This window comes from Falco biarmicus, chromosome 9 (assembly GCF_023638135.1).
Source record: "Falco biarmicus isolate bFalBia1 chromosome 9, bFalBia1.pri, whole genome shotgun sequence".
In the NCBI taxonomy this organism is placed as follows: Eukaryota; Metazoa; Chordata; class Aves; order Falconiformes; family Falconidae; genus Falco; species Falco biarmicus.
This window is the reverse complement of record NC_079296.1, coordinates 21981362-21995554: the sequence shown is the minus strand read 5'-3', so window position 1 is coordinate 21995554 and position 14193 is coordinate 21981362. Positions and strand designations below refer to the sequence as shown.

Genomic DNA, 14193 nt, shown 5'->3' with positions numbered 1-14193 from the left:
CCGTCCTGCAGCTCTCAGCTACAGCGCAAAAAATATTTTTTTATTTTAATTTTTTTTTTTTTGCCCTCCCTCCCGTTTTGCGCGCCGCCCCCCCAGCGGCGGCCCCCCCCGCTCCCCTCCCCTCCCGCTCCCATGCCAAAAAGGATCATTGTTAGTTTCCTACTTCCCCCACCCTCCTCCCCCTCCCCCTCCCGCGCCCCAGACCTGTTTATTTATGCAGACGTCACCGGGGAGCCCCCGCCCCCTCCTGCATCTCATTAAGTGCCTGGTGTGTTTCTCGCTCCCTGTCAATAATCCCGGATCCCAGACTTCTCCGTTCCTCCGGATTTCGATCCCCCTTTTTCTATCTGTCAATCAGCGCCGCCTTTGAACTGAAAAGCTCTCAGTCCAACTTCAACTCACTCAAACCCGAGCGGCACAGGCTCCCAATATCCGCGGCGGCTGCCCCCCCGTTACAGCTGACTTCTTGGGTTTGTTTGTTGCATTATTTCCCCCCCCCCCTCCCAAGCCCCCCCTCCCCCCCGTCTATATATTTTTTATTATTATTAATTTTTTCGTGAGTGCGTGCGCGGGTGCGAGTGCGTGTGCGCGCAGTGCACGCCGACCAGCTCCCTGGAAGAAAGAAAGAGAAAATCCCGAAGAAGGAAAGGAAGAAGCCTAAAGTCACTGGTGCAAAGGAGCAAAGAAGAGACATTTCCCTCCCCTCCTCCTCCCTCTTTTCCCCTCCCCAGGAGGAAAAAGAAGGGGAAAAAAAAGAAACTTTCACCTTGGACTCTTCTTTTTTTGGTGCAAACTTTCCCCCCCCTCCCCTCTTCTTTTCTCCTTCCCCCCCCCCCCCCCCCCATTCCCCTATTTTTTTTTTCTTGGTTTTTTTTCCCCCTTCCCCTTTTTGCAAAATTGCTACTGGTGGGGTGAGCCAGGAGGAAAATGCCGCAGCTGAACGGCGGTGGAGGGGACGACCTGGGCGCCAACGATGAACTGATCTCTTTCAAAGACGAAGGGGAGCAGGAGGAGAAGATCTCCGAGAACTCCTCGGCCGAGAGGGATTTAGCTGATGTCAAGTCGTCTCTCGTCAATGAATCAGAAACGAATCAAAACAGCTCCTCAGACTCGGAGGTACGGGGGAACCCCCCGCGGGGCCGTTGCGGGGCGGCGGGCGGGCGGGGGCCGCGCTGCCTCGCCGGGGCCGCGGCCGGGGCCGGGGGCGCCGCGCCGGGTCCCGCTCCCGCCGGCGCCCAACTTTCCTCCGCGGCACCAACTTGTAACGATGCCTTCTGTTTTGTTCTGTTTGTTTCTCCCTTCCACCGTCCCCCCGCACCTTTCCCTTCTTCTCCTTCGCCTTTTATTCCTTCCCTCCTCCCTTCTCTCCCCCCCCCCCCCCCAACAAAAAAAAAACCACCAACACCCCACCACCCACCCCAACCACCCCCCTCCCCAACTGCCCCACGCCGACCCCCGGCTCGCTCCCAGGCGGAGCGGCGGCCCCCGCCTCGGTCCGAAACTTTCAGAGATAAATCCCGGGAAAGTTTGGAGGAAGGTGAGTACGGCGGGCCCGGCCCCGCCGCCCGTCCGCACCGCCGCCGCCCCTCCGCCGGGCGCCCGGCTCCTCTTTTTGGGACACTTTCTAAAAAAAGTTTTCCTCCCCCCCTCCCCCCCTTTCCTTCCTTTCTCTTTCCCCTGTTGCCCCCTTCCTTCCCCGCTCCCGCTCGTGTCTCCCCCGCCATGTTAGCTGCGAAGAGGCAAGATGGAGGGTTGTTTAAGGGCCCACCATACCCGGGTTATCCCTTTATAATGATCCCCGACCTCAGCAGCCCGTATCTGCCCAATGGATCGCTCTCTCCGACGGCGAGAACGGTAAGTGCCTTTTTTTTCCCCCCTCCTCTCCTTTCCTCTCCTCTCCCCCCCTTCCCCCGGCTCCCGCCGCCGCCGCGCTCCCCGGTGCCCCCGCTCGCCCGCCCCGGCCGCCGCCCCCTCCCCCGCGCCGTGCAGCAAACTTTCCAAACTCCGCGGGCCGCGGCGGGAGGGGGTTTGTTTACACTTCGCCATATTTCCTATTTTTTTTTTTCCCTTTTTACTTTTTCCTTTTTTTTTTTTTTAAAAAAAAACTTTCAGTTCTATGGGCAGTTTTCTGGAGCCCTCGTAATCTCCCCTGCGGGGGGGTGGGGAGAAAAAACCCCCAACAACTCCCCCAAACAAAATCCAAGCAACACCTAATCCAGCCACAGAACAAAACTAGAAATAAATGAAAAAAAAAAAAAAATAATTGAGGAGTTGCTTTTTCCCCCCCCGGCTCCCCCCATCACTCCCCTCTCCCCTTCCGTGGGGAGGAGGGGGGGGGGTTCTCCCGGCCGAGTCTTGGATCCGCTCCTCCAAACTCCTCGTTTTCCATAGTGATCCGTCGCCTCCTGCCCTCCTCCGTGGCGGCTGGGCCGGCTCCCCCTCCCCTTTCCTCCCCCTTAACCCTCTCCTGCCCGCCCCCGGCCTGCGGGAGCGGCGCCTTCACCGTGCCCGGCGCGGGGCGACGGCCCCTCCCGGCCGCGGGCGCCGCGAGTTGTGCCCGGCCTCAGCGCGGCGGCCCGGGGCCGGGGTCCTGTCGGTGCGGCGGCCCCGCCTGCCCGGAGCGCTGCCGGGCCGGGGCTGGGGGCGGCCGGGGGGCCGGGGCCCTCACCGGGGCTGTGCGGCGGCAGGCGGCCCGGCGGCGCGCTCCGTGCGTGCCGGGCGCTGCGGGGGCGCCGCGGGGCAGAGCCGAGCGGGGGGCTGAGGCCGGCGGCGCGGATCGCCGCGCTGAGCTCCGACAACCACCACCAAATAATCTAACAAGTCGAGCAAAATTCCTCCTGGAAGTGTGCTGGCCGAAAAACAGTTTGCTGAAAGCGTCCGGTTTGTTGTTGTTTGTTTTTCTTTTTTTTTTTTTTTTTTGGCTCGTGTGTTTCTGGGCTTTTTGGTTTTGGGTGGGTTTGTAATTTTTTTTATTATTATTTTTATTTTTTTTTTTTTTTAGCCCAGGGCTCGGTGGCAGGGGTGTGCTTGGCTGCACGCCTTGTGCCTGGAGATAGAGCAAGTTTTAACCCAGATCCCAGGAAACTTTGGGATCTGCTGGGGGGTTTGCAGTCCCAGCTGTTTTTCCGCTCGTAGTGTCGCGGTGTGAGCAGCTCTGCCATCAGATTTCTCAAGTGTCACCTTTTTACAGACTTTTTAAAAAAATTTTGGGCTAAACCGGCTAAATCCACTGGGAATACAAAACGCTACGTGTTCCTACCAATGGGTTCAGCATTGCTGTTTTGTTTCTGCTGGGTGTTTCTAAATCTGAAGCGTCCCCACCATCACCATGTGTGTTTATACAGTTGGTTTTTTTTTTTTTCCCCTTTCTTCCTTGTGGTAACACGAGATAGCGATTTGCAATAATAGATCTACTGTTTGGTGGATGTTGAAACCGTACTAATGACTGAGGGCTTGGACAACTTCAGTGTATCAGATCTACAAGTGTTTTAAAGCATTAAAATATTAAACATCGGGTCAGTCTTGTTTTCACTTAGTAAAATGTCAGTAGTCCCAGATTAGTAAATGCAGAGTGACAGGGAGGGAGGAAGGAAGGTTGTTTTTTTTTTTTTTTAACTTTGCATATGTTTAGGGCTGCGGTAGGGTTTTATTTTGGTGGCTTGTAAGGCCCCTCTTGCAAGGAGGTGATCCCTGGGACAGTAGCACAGGGGTGACTGCAGTTTGCAATGGTAATGACTGGGAGGGGAATTCAGGGGCTGAATGCATTATATTTTTCCTTTTGAATACAGTCACCCCCATGTATATGGATGACCGGTGATAAATCCCGAGTTCTGCGAGCACCAGGATCCAGATGGCAAAACAATCTTTGTTACTTTGTTGCAAATTGTGGCGCTCAGTAGTGTTTGGGTTTTTTCCCCTTCCTTTTTACCTTAAAAGCATTCCCCCGTTCCAAGTGTGGGTTAATAGGAAGCACACCTCTGCTGCTTTTCTCTTTAAGCGTTTCTCTTACAGCAGCTACAGTTCTTTATTTTTATTTTTTTTTCTTCATTACCTTTATTACAGCTCCTTTTTCCCTTAGCCTGTGAGGATAGGATCCTTCAGCAGTTAGCTTTCCTGGAAGCATTCTTCCTCCCCTTGCTCTCCCCCCAGTTAAAAAAGGCCTCCATAGGAATGTTGGGTTTGTGTGAATTAAAGGTACTGTACGGAAGATGACAGGTTGGTTGATTGTTGGTATGGCAGGTGGCCTGCTCCTGTTATCAGATGGATTCTGAAAGGATATTTCCACACTCAATAGGCAATTTTCTTATTTCCACATCCAGGCTCCAGCAACCCTCTCCTATCTCCTTAACCTCACTTGTTCATGTTCCCTGTGCTTGCTTGTTTGCCTGCCACTTAATTATAGCCAGGAAAAATTAAAGTTGTTTATTTAGGCCTGAGAGCAGAATATTATAAAGATTCAGCGGGATAGCTGTTGTCCGTCACACACTGTCTTTAGGTGGATTCTAGTTCTCTGCTGTACCAGCTTTCAATTCCAGACCAACTAGATCTTTCTGTCTCCTGTTTGGGTGTTTTTGGTTGGTGGGTTTTTTTTGTTTGTTTTGTTTGTTTGTTTTGTTTTGTTTTTTTTTGTTGTGTTTTTTTTTTAATACAGGTTGGAAAGGCATAGATCATTCTGCATAATTTTGAATTTTATTTTTCTTTATGTAGTTTTTTCTGAAGCCATATTTGTTGAGTTTTAGAGCATGCAAGGTAAAGAGGTGATGCAGATATGCAGCAAAATTGCTTTTCCTTTCCTTTTGCTGTTGTAGAATCTTAAAGGTCTGTGGGTGTGGTTTTTTTGTTGTTTGTTTTTTTTTTTCCCCTGGCTTTTTTTCCCCCTTTTTGTTTTATTTGGGTGTGTAGGGGGATTATTGTGTTTTGCAAATGTACCTGTAATTGTCTGTTCAAGAGCAAACTCGTGGGCAGCAATTTCTGCTTTACTGCTTTAGGAATGTGAAGAATTATGAAGTATCATAAAATCTGCGTACGATGAATAATATTATCTCAAGAATAATGCTTTAAATACTGCAGTCTCTTTACGAAGCTCGATAGGAATGATTTTACTTTTAAAAGCCAAAGATGTTTTGCATGCTAATCTTGCTTTTGATAGAATACTGTGGATTGCTTTTAAGCATAGATGTGGACTAAATAGAGGTCTAGCCAAATAGTAATGAAGTAATGCATCTGAGAGTGCCAGATCCATACTAACGCTTGCAGAGGGACTGGGGTAGCTGTCTGTTAGGGATAATAAAGGAGAATGTTTTCCTTTCAGAGTTGGAAAATGAAGAAGATGGTGTATTTAATTTTTACCCTAAATTTAGGTCCTGGTTAATGCTTTCGGTGAGCAAATGGTTGCATTGTGTTTTGAGAAAACCCAGCTGGCAGATATTTTTATTTTTACTAGTGCTTTTGCATCTTCCTTTCCCCTAAATTGTTGCTTGCTGAGTAAGACTGTAGGAATAAGCTTGCCTTTGGCCCTGAAGTTTGGGAGTTGGGAATAGCTGTGGTGGAGAGTAGCCCCCTCACCTAGATTTTGCGTTCAGAAAGAAACTTTTTTCTTTAATTAACTCGAAAAATTGATGTTTTCCTTTATCTACTGAATCAAACAACATAATCCTTCTTGATACAAAAGCTGTAGACCCTGGGGTGTGAAGGGTTAATGGTGGTCCTTTTTTTTTTTTCCCTCCCTCCAATTGTTTTGACAACACTTTTCAAAGTGTGACATTCCAAGCCCTTGCAATACAATGTAATATTACTGTAATTACACAGGTCATTACATTTTAAATAGAGAACAATAAAATGCTTATCGCACTGAAAAAGAACAGGTGTTCTTGCCCTTCTTTGGTATTTATGCTAATTGTTTTTCATCTCCTTCAGAAATATTTATGGCTGGCGTGTTAAGGTTTCAGCCTCGATGTGACAATATTAATTCTTTACTAATCTTTATGGTTGAGGTTTAATGTCTGCAGTATGGATTATAGTATTAACGTCCACCAACTAGTTTAATAATGTAGATACAACTTAATATGTCAGCACTTTGGTACTTTATGACACGTAGCTATTAAGTGGAGAGTGAATTATTTGCTTTTTTTTTAAAAAAAATTTGAATGGACATGCTTTTAATAAAGTTTCTGGACTTGTTTAAAAACAAGCTATTAAATAAGAACTGATGATCCTGTGGCGTAAATCAAATGCAACCTCCATAAAGAAACTTTCCTCATGCTTAATTAGGTAGATTGCTGAATCACTCTGCTATAGCATTAGCATAGCTGGTGTACAATGGCAAACAGACTGTGTTTGTTAACTCATTTTCGGTGAAGAAGCTGATTTATTTTTAATTCTTGCTCTCTCTCTCTTTCTCTATTTTTCTGATAAGATTTCATTCTGGAGCAAATGCTGCACTGCTTAATCAATCAGCTTCTCTTTAGGGGGCTATGAAAATTAGTTAGAGAAAAGTTTCATGTTTCTTGGACCTTGCAAAACAATATAATGCAGTACTGTTAACTTGAGTGTACAGGATAATTGCAGGACTGCACTTCATTAAAAATAATATTTGCTTTGGAAATCGAACAATTTTAATAGGTGCACCAGTGGCTGATCTGTACTGAAAAAAAAAATACAGTAGATGCCTTTCCAGGTTTTTTGAATGCATTCATACATGGACTGATGATGTTGAGTAGGGTGGGTTTTTTTTCCTCCTTCCTCTTCGTTTTTTGTTCAAGCAAATATGTGCTGATTTGTCAGCTGAAGATGGAGGGGGGGGAGGAGTATGTTGCAGCTTTCATTGGAGCTTGTAAACCAGAATGTAGGTAAAAATGTTTTAAATTTGTCAAGATTTTCATGACTGGGCCCCAAAATCAGATAAAAAATGTGGTGTAGAGAAAAAGGACAGCTGCAGATTTTTTGTGTGGACGTGTGTTTCTGTACCATGACTAAAAACTCTGAGGACCTTTTCCCAGCTGTCTGGGAGTTATGTGGAAGTTGGATTATTGGCAGTTAAGCATGAGACAACCTGGATTTAGCAAATGCTCTCCTACACAGGAAGCAGATGACATTATCCTGGGGGAAGGGAGGAGAGCCTTCTCCAGGCGCAGCTCGGGGGGAGCCGCCTGCTCCCCCCCAGCCTCCCAGCAGCCAAAAATGAGCCAGGGCTGGCGAGGGGCACCTATAAATATAAAAGCAGTGGGGCTGCCAGCTTGGGGTTTGGGGGGAAATCAGACACTGTGCTCCCACATTGGGGCCGTTGTGAGAAGTTTTGCTTTGGGGGCATTTGTGAGGGTTTTTTTTTTTTTGGTGGTGGGGTAAGTTTAAAGCTCTGTTCCCCGGGCGTCTCCTCAGTACTGCGTCCTGGCAAATATGTAAGTAAGCCTTAAAACTTTGACTTCTAATTGGGCACATTTGTGAAGGAAATGGTTAATTTTACAACCAAAGGCAAACTTGCACCTCGACAGGTCTGCTGAAAGAAATGTGCCACAGTCGTTTGCTGGCAAGCACCGCAGGGTCATAAATCCATGGGGTTTATTTACAGCCTATAACACTTATGAATGTTAAGATATTTGACGCCACGCTGGCCTTATAATATCCAAGGTCCACAGACACTGGCAGTGGGTCAAATTTCTTTCACTAATTATAAGCAATGAGAGATGGAGTGTGGTGCTGGGGGTGTGTGGGGGAGATATGGAAATCCTCTCTCTCCCCACCCAAAAGCAAAGAATATTTCTGCTCCTCCTCTCAACTGCTGGTTTATGTTTGTGCCTTTTGGTTTTGGGTTTTTTTTTTTGTGTGGTTTTTTTTTTTTTTTTTAAAGTAGGCTCCGAAGTTTATAATTAACACTTGCAGTGCTGTAAAGGCTGGGCTGCGGATGACGCAGCCAGGCTGAAGGAGGGAAGAAGTTTAGCCCAGCTCATATGGTTTATAGAGGTCTCAGTGATATTGTGCAGTATTTCCTAGATACCGACACAAGCAAACATTTAAAGACAGATGACACCTGGAAACGTCCTTTAATTTTCTCACATACCACTGAGCTGGGAGGAAAAAAAAATTGCATCAGGTTTTATGCAAAAGGTGGATGCTTGGAAATACACGTATCAGACTGGTTCGTGCGTGTAAAACGGGGCCTCTTAAAAAGAGGCAAAAGCCCACCTTAAGGGAGAACGTGTGCTGAATTAACTAAGGTGTTGGGGTTCAAGGCAGTTTTTAGGGGAGAAGCCCTGTGTCCTGCTGGAAAGGGTCAATCTGGGATGGATGTGTAGGTCAGTGTGGAGGGGTGAGGGGAACCAGGGGGACGTGCCAAGGGTGAAGTCTGGGGGGAGGGGGGTAACCGGGGGTGGGGTGGGGGGGGCGCACAGCAAGAGCAGAGGCTGCTGGAGAGTAACTGGAGGACAAAGGAGGGATGTTGGAGTTCGAGGAGGAAAAATCCTAGAAACTTGGGGGGTGGGGGGGTGGGGGGACTGCTGGTATTTGAAAGGATGGTTGGAGGGGAAGCTTGGGATCTGGAGATTGACTCTTAAGTGTCAGGAAAGTCTGGGGCCTAAGGAGAAACAGTGCTTTACTCAGCAAAGCTCGTTATTCTCGGCTCACTCCCCATTAAACATGCTTTCCTAGAGTGGACAGTCAGATTGGAAGTGCTGCTGTCCTGTCTATGTTGTGTGTGTGTATGTTTTAACAAGATAATGCGATTACTCAAGTACGCCTAGGTATTACTTTTAGCTTTAATTTCTCCAGCAGCTGATTTCAGGTTCCCTGTAGGTTACTGTTGTGTGTGGAGACTAACTTAAGAAAAAGGCAGGGTTATGTGTGTGGTGGAAAGCTGCGCTCCTTTGCCCATATGTTTTTCTTCTAAGAGTCATGTAAAACCCGACTTAAAAAAAAGGGAAAAAAAAAAAAAAGAAAGAGGTGGCTGTCAATTTGGCCCTTCCACAAATAGCTGTACAGTTTTGTTGAAGGTTTTATGCATTTCCCTAATCAATGGATCACTGTGACTTATTAGCCCGCAGGGACAGATCCGAATCCCCCAGCACCGCGCTGCAAAGCTGGTGTGGTATTGTACCTTTTTAACAGGTTATCAACAAGGATGTTCCTCTGGTTCCCAAGACTCTTCCCACCCCCTCCAGCATCTCCCCCCTCCAATTCTTTCCGGCAAAATCTGTTCAGTCTCGCGCCTTTGTTTTAGGTTGGCTAAACCCTCGACCCTTATTCTGCGTGGGGTCACGCTCAGGCAACTGGGCAGTGCTGAATGAGTTAAGTCGCTGGCTGAAGTTTGGCTTCATGCAACTAAATTTGAGGCCTGGTAGGCATTAGCAGGGCACAGCACATTTACAGAGCTTAATTAGTACGCGCTGTAATTGTTCATGGTCTGCCAGAAGGAGTAATGTTCAGGAAAAGTGGAGTCGTTCTTCTGCAGTCTTCAGTTTTAAAACGATAAATCACTTGCATATTTGTGCAGTGATTCAAATGGAGCTGAGACCTCTCCATCTCAACATGTGGTAAATTGTAAAGTCAATGAATTGCAGATGTAGGGTACAGCAGATTCTCTAAGAAAATGCAGAATGAATGGGGAAGGGTGATGCTATAAATATGTACTGAGAAGATAACTGGGTTTCTGCTTGCTGTGCCAATTATGATGTACTAAAGATATTAGCAATTTTGTTTTAATGTATTTATTTTGAATTTCTTTAAACTAAATATAGGGGTACCATGTTACTTCACTTGGTGAGGTTTTTATTAATGCTCTAGAACAATGGGTTTCATATGGAAATGTGCGTGATAGCCACATTAACACAAATTAATTCATCATGGGCAATGCTGTAGCTGTTCCTAGAGGAGCTTATAACGATGGGACACTTTAAAGTGTGGCTGCAGCAACTTATAAGAAGTGTTATGATAGTGGGTGCCTTTATATTCTCATTGGGGTAAATGCTGGGAATATTATATACCTCGCCATAGCATTTTGTATCTCCCTGTAATTCCTTCCAACTCCAAAGAGACTTTTTGGGTGCATTAATCCGACAGCCTAGAGCCTATTTTAAAAAAGCAAAACACAAACAAAACTACACTATACAGACTGACATCGTAAATACCGTGTATTGTTTTTTTTTGAATGCGGAGAATGTGTGTCACTCTTACTGCTGTGAAATCTTGTCTTCCTTGGGCTTGGTCCAAGATCCATTGAAGTCAGTGGAAAAAAGGCTTCTATTAATAATGAAGGGCTTTGGATCAGGCCCCGTGTGTCTTGAACTAACGGCCAACTTCTTCAAAAGTGGATAAAGGTATTGAAAAAGCCAAACTCAACTAAATGTCATATTGATATATTGCTGGTTCTGTGGTGTCGTTCACTCTTGGGGGAAAAAAAAAAAGTTATGTTTCCAGTGGTATGCTCTTAAACGAGCCCCTGCTTCTGCAGTGTCTGACTTTCCCAGAGAAGTGCGGAGCATCCTGGCAGAATCAGGATTTGATCTGAGGCTGTGTTGCATGTCAATACTGCTTTTCTAATATGAGTAGGTGGATTTGTATGGAAGTTGTAAAAGTTAATGATTGTTCTCTGACTCATACGCTGCTGGTTTCAGCAAAGAAGAAATGATGACAGGAAAATGATAGAAATTACAGGAGACAAGTAGGCTTTGGTGAGCGGAGAATGGATTTGTGTTGTTTGAAATGTTTTTGCTGCTTGCTGAAGGAAGTGCAAGGAGGGAGAAGATGGGAGCGCAGCTTCTTTTGGGGGTCAGATATTTTGTGTACCAAACTTCTGCAGGTATTTGGCCAGGAAGGGAGGCTGAATTCAGGAGGGACTCTGTGGTGTTAAAGGTCTCATAACCGTTTTGTTAGTCCTACCGATACAGTTAGTCCTGCCTAACTGTTTCCCCCTCTTGGCAGAACAGGTTTTAATGCCCTAGGCTCTGTGGGAAGTACGATTGCATGCCTCATGGCTACCAAGTAGGAATATATAATTGAGCTCGACTAGTATTATCTCACAGCTTTGTAGGGCTCTCCAGACCGGTCCTGTGGTGTGAAAGATGCTGTATACAACACAATCGGTCTCTGGTTTTTAATTCATTAGTAATGTTGATGCAGCTGAGACACCAGAAAAATCCAAAAGGATGTGGGAAATAATAGTTAGAAAATGCCAAACTGAAAATAGTGCAAAGGGACTTTCTGGGGAATATGAAAGATTCTTGGATGTTGATACAATAGAAACAAATCATCCTATTTTAGGAAAGGGAAAAATAGAGCAAGAAAAGGTGGGGGTGTACCTCTCTGAGCACATCCAGACTCTCACTGGAGTCAATGATTCCTTAAATAATCTGGAAAAAAACTGAGGCTATAGGCTGTTCTATTCTAGAGACAAGCCACTACATTGATTTCTGTTTTTAACTGATGCAAATATTTAATAAAGGTTCTCTTGGAACTGCTTTAAACCCTAGCCTGAATAATTTTAACTTGGTTAAACCAGTGAACTGGTTTGGGAGCATACACGGTAAGAGGTTTACATTGGTTTAATTAGATTTAAGAGATTTATAAAACCAGGGCCGCTATGACATAGACAAGGTCTAGAAGATGGCATATAGATGCTGCATTGATCTACACCCAGGCTGAACAGACTGCTATTGAAATTACGCTATTATGAATGTTTGCCAATAATAAAGAATCCAGGGGAAGGTATGACCTTGAACAAACACATCAGAAGAATAAGATGGCAATCAGTGTTTCTTCCTTTGTTTTCTCTGGGACATTGGCAAAAAGGTTTTCTCCCTTTCGAAGGAGTTACAGATTATAGCTGTCTGTCTGGAAGTCAAGTTTTTGAGATTTTTAATGTTATTAACCAAATGTCTCAGTTTACTTCAATCCCTGTTACGTTCTCTTATGGACTTTTTCTTAATGCTTAAACTACACCATAAAATATAGCTTAAAACATGCCTATGTCAGTGTAAAAAAAAAAAAAAAAAGTTACTTTACAGGAGCTAGTCACAAACATAACTACTGTACCAGTCACAAAGCTGCTGCGTAAAGAATATCCACAGAGCTTATTTTATCTGGATAGCAGCTAAATATCTTTACAATCCCCAGGGTTATTAAAGGCCAAATGCCTGGTACACGTATAGTTTATTTTCCATTGAAACCTGTTGCTCAACTACAGTACTTGAAAGTACTTTGTTTTTAATGTCATAAATATGAAATTAAATGTCATAAATATGAAATTAAATGTCATAAATATGAAATTAAATGTCATAAATATGAAATTAAAAAGTGAAAACTAGAACCTGGGTGTAGCTGGGTGGTTGTAAACACGAATTGTGTCGCTGTGCTGCTGGTGTGTCGAATGTGGGGATCCGACTGGTTACGTGGGCACATCTGTGTACATGCATGCGATGTATATTATTTGTGAACGTACACTCGGTTATCAGGTGTCTATTCAATTTTAATTGACAATATGAGATTCCTGTGGTTACTCTGTGCACAGATTGCCTTGGGGCTCTACAGGGTTTGTGGGAAGAAAAGCCTTGACAAGTTTCCATTAAGCCCTGAATCAGGCAATTGGAAAAGAGGAGAATGAAAGGAGCTGAAAAGAGGGACAACTTGTTAGTGTTGCATTCTGCGCTTGCAACGAGAAACCTCTTTTAGACAAGAGTGGTTCTCAGGCCAAGAATTTCAAACTCGCGGAGAAACCTGTCCAGAACACAAAAGTTGTTTGAACGGGGTGCAGAATTGTCACAGTAATTAGAGCAATCTCCGTTTACTGAGTGGCAGCCTTTATAAAGGACAGGGGATAAAGGGTTCAAATTCATCTTTCTCTCTCTGATTCACTTCTGATGAACTGCCTCTGTGTATGTATGTGTATATGAAGGAGTGTGTGTGTGTGGCCATGTTTTCAGCTACTCATCATTCGATTGCCCTTGTTTTAAAAGTAGAAGGACTTGGGTTTCTTCTTCCTGCCTTGAATGGCATTTTCAGGCGTTTTTCTTTTATTTATTTGGTTTTTTGTTGGTGCTCTGATTTGATATACAGACATAAGAGTATGCTTTGGGAAATGTGCTTGTGCTCTGCTGGAAGGGGAACCCCAAATATTTCTCAGTCAGTTTCTTCTCTTATTTGATCCCACATCTTTGACTCTTAGGAGCAGTCCCATTATTTTTAATAGGATTACTTGTGGAAGCAAGAAAAGTGAATGAATAAGGCTTGGACCCTTAAAGTTTATCCTCTTGCCACTGCAAGGTCTGTCCAGAACTACGCAATCAGCTGAAGTTTTTCCATTGCTCTTATTAGGAGAAGGATCAAGCCTGCAGATTACATGAGGCTGAGCCTTGTAAACAAGCCAAATAAAACTATAAAAATCAGAGTTGTTACTGTGTGTGATGCAGGAGCGTCTGGAGACCTTGGTCTGGGATCCTTTTGGTCAGACCCTGCACAGAGAAAAATGGGAGTGAATAAGCGGGCGAGCAGTGTGGGTGTTCTTGCTCAAGGAAGAAAATGTGACTGCTAAATTTCTTGTACGCCTTTACTTTTAAAGAAAAGAAAATATTAAGCTCCTTGGTTTTCTTCAGTAATCATCCTGGGTGCAATGTTGGTGATTTTGGTGTCCATTTACTTAGCTGTTCAGGCTTTGTGATTACCTTTTATTTATTCTCCCTGAAGTAATGTAGGGTCTCTGCTTTGTAAACGCTTGGAGGTAGCGACCTTGGCCAATTTACTTAATCATTTAGTCAGTGTTGTGTTTCTTCCCTTCGTTCACCACTACATGTGAATGCGGGGTAGGGGGCAGGAGGAGAGAGCGAGAAGAGCCCTTTGGGCTGATGTCTTTGCCCTGTCTTGTGTTTCTCTGTATCATGTTGCCTTCAAGGCCTGTGGCACGGCTGCTTAGATGTTTTGTTGGGACCCTGTTTTGTTGGGACCCTGTGAGTGTTGTATGCTGCATTCATCCTCCTTTCTTCTCTCCTGGAGACCTGGGATCAGCCAGCATCTGCACTGGGTTCCTAAGATACAAACCAGAGGAAAAAGGAAGGTCTTGCTGCTGATTACGGAAATATTGTTAAAGCTAATAAATACTCATGGCTGTGAAAGTTGTAGCTCAGAAGTCATGTGCAGTTTTTGTGCAGATTTTTTTTTTCTTCTTTTTTTCCCTCCACCTCCACCCCCCTCAGTTATTTTCCACTGGATGAT

At 45.0% G+C, this 14193-nt stretch overlaps 1 protein-coding gene across 17 annotated transcripts in view; it reads left to right on the top strand.

Moving 5' to 3' along the window:
* The first annotated feature begins 212 nt into the window (after positions 1-212).
* Positions 213-14193, top strand: part of TCF7L2 (transcription factor 7 like 2) — a 181671-nt gene continuing 167690 nt past the window's right edge. For all 17 annotated transcript variants that reach the window (XM_056350686.1, XM_056350684.1, XM_056350690.1 and 14 more), the window contains exons 1-3: positions 213-1116; positions 1471-1537; positions 1730-1854. In XM_056350686.1, the coding sequence (XP_056206661.1) occupies positions 928-1116; positions 1471-1537; positions 1730-1854 (381 nt within the window). In that variant the 5' untranslated portion in view covers positions 213-927. The remainder of the gene's footprint in view (positions 1117-1470; positions 1538-1729; positions 1855-14193) is intronic.